Source organism: Epinephelus moara, chromosome 10, assembly GCF_006386435.1.
Source record: "Epinephelus moara isolate mb chromosome 10, YSFRI_EMoa_1.0, whole genome shotgun sequence".
Taxonomy (NCBI): domain Eukaryota; kingdom Metazoa; phylum Chordata; class Actinopteri; order Perciformes; family Serranidae; genus Epinephelus; species Epinephelus moara.
In genome coordinates this window covers 7,682,187-7,683,734 of record NC_065515.1, presented here as the reverse complement: position 1 = coordinate 7,683,734, position 1,548 = coordinate 7,682,187, and the positions used below count along the sequence as shown (strand labels likewise).

General features: G+C 40.4%; 1 protein-coding gene across 1 annotated transcript in view; it reads right to left on the bottom strand.

The window, feature by feature from the left end:
* Nucleotides 1-1,190, bottom strand: part of zbtb11 (zinc finger and BTB domain containing 11) — an 11,976-nt gene extending 10,786 nt beyond the window's left edge. The window contains exon 1 of the mRNA XM_050055188.1: nt 673-1,190. Coding sequence (XP_049911145.1) covers nt 673-985 — 313 coding nt within the window. The 5' untranslated portion in view covers nt 986-1,190. The remainder of the gene's footprint in view (nt 1-672) is intronic.
* Nucleotides 1,191-1,548: the final 358 nt, after the last annotated feature.

The following is a 1,548-nucleotide window of genomic DNA, read 5'->3' as shown; positions in this document are numbered from 1 at the left end:
GGTTAACTTATTTACACTTTCCTCGCTCTGACTCAGGCTCTTCTTTTAAAGATAAACGTGCACCGTCTGCTACACATGCATTAATATCTCTGCATCCACTGGATTAAAATGGAGGCGCTGTCTTTTATTTATCTGTTGCCATGGTGAATCGTGGAGTCGGAGCTCCATTGATGATGGCTTTTTATTGTCGGCTTAACCCAGAGTGAACATACTCAGAGTTGACTTAATCAGCTGTTCTGGAACAGGTAACTCAGACTTTCCCATCTCAGGGTAAATCAACTCAGAGTTTGTTGAACCTCCTACCTGGAATACCCCTCTGATAGTTTTCGTTTTGTTTTTGTTTCCATTTAGTTAAAAACATCATTTTACTCTCTGATGTTCAACAAAATGTTAACTTTATTGTTCTTTTTTTATTTAAATGTGTTGTAGCATCATTACCACCACCACGGCTGCTTGAGTCTATCTTCTGTCTTTGTACATGTATGTGACTTAATAAAAGAATACATGCACTTAAACGCAACACTTTATTTCACCACTAGATGGAGACAAAGTTTAGTGACGTATTTGTATGACGGGTAACATTACAAGCCTTTATGTTTACACCGGTCTGGCTGATTTAATCACCTCACAGAGATTATACCCACATATCTAGATGTGAGTCCAGTGTGTTACCTCTCCACCAGTACTTCTGAGAGATGGTCTCCCAGGTGAGCTGCTGGTTCAGGTGCTCCCCTCCTTCGCTTATAATGTGCGCGTCGTTGATAAGTTCCTTCCTCCGGCTGTCCTGCAGCACCACCTCCAGCTCCGTGAAATCATTCTGCCCCTTCAGGCGACGCTGATAAAACAAAGTCCCGTTCCTCACAACGTAGCATGTAGCCGCTTTGCGTATCTTTCTCTTGGTATTACCGGGCGTCCCCGGCGCATATGGCTCCCGTTCATCGGTCAAATAGCGTATGATGGCCAAGTAGCTTTCTTCACTCGACATGTCTCAGCTGACCCGCGCTTTTTTACGCTCAATTACGGGTTCCTGTCGAAGAGGAAGGGCCCTCCCCGGTTTGTAAAATAGAGATATGAATTTTAAACGGCGCTCAGACGGTAGAAAACGTGAAACTGAAGTAACCACAACAACATTTCAAATTGTTTCCTAAGGTGGAACTGCAGTTCGCAACCGTCAGGGTAGACTTGCCCGAACAGACAAAATGGCTGCTGCACAACCGGAACTAGCGTCAGCAATGGCGGAAGCTCGTCGTGATCATTTTCCACCACAAGAGGGCGCGATGTGCAAACTAATAAGTTCATGAACTATTACAACACCATAAATTATTATATACAAAGTTAGATTAATTAACCCTCCTATTATTTTTTTTTAAAGCTTTTAATAATGAATATCGCATGTATTATAAATTGTAAGATTGTACAAAGTTATCAAGTTTAAATGTACAAACATTTATTTATTATTATTATTGTTTACCATGTCAGCATTATTTATGTTTCTTATTTGTTACTGTTATATTTTGGACATTTTATTTTATTTAGGATTTTAATACT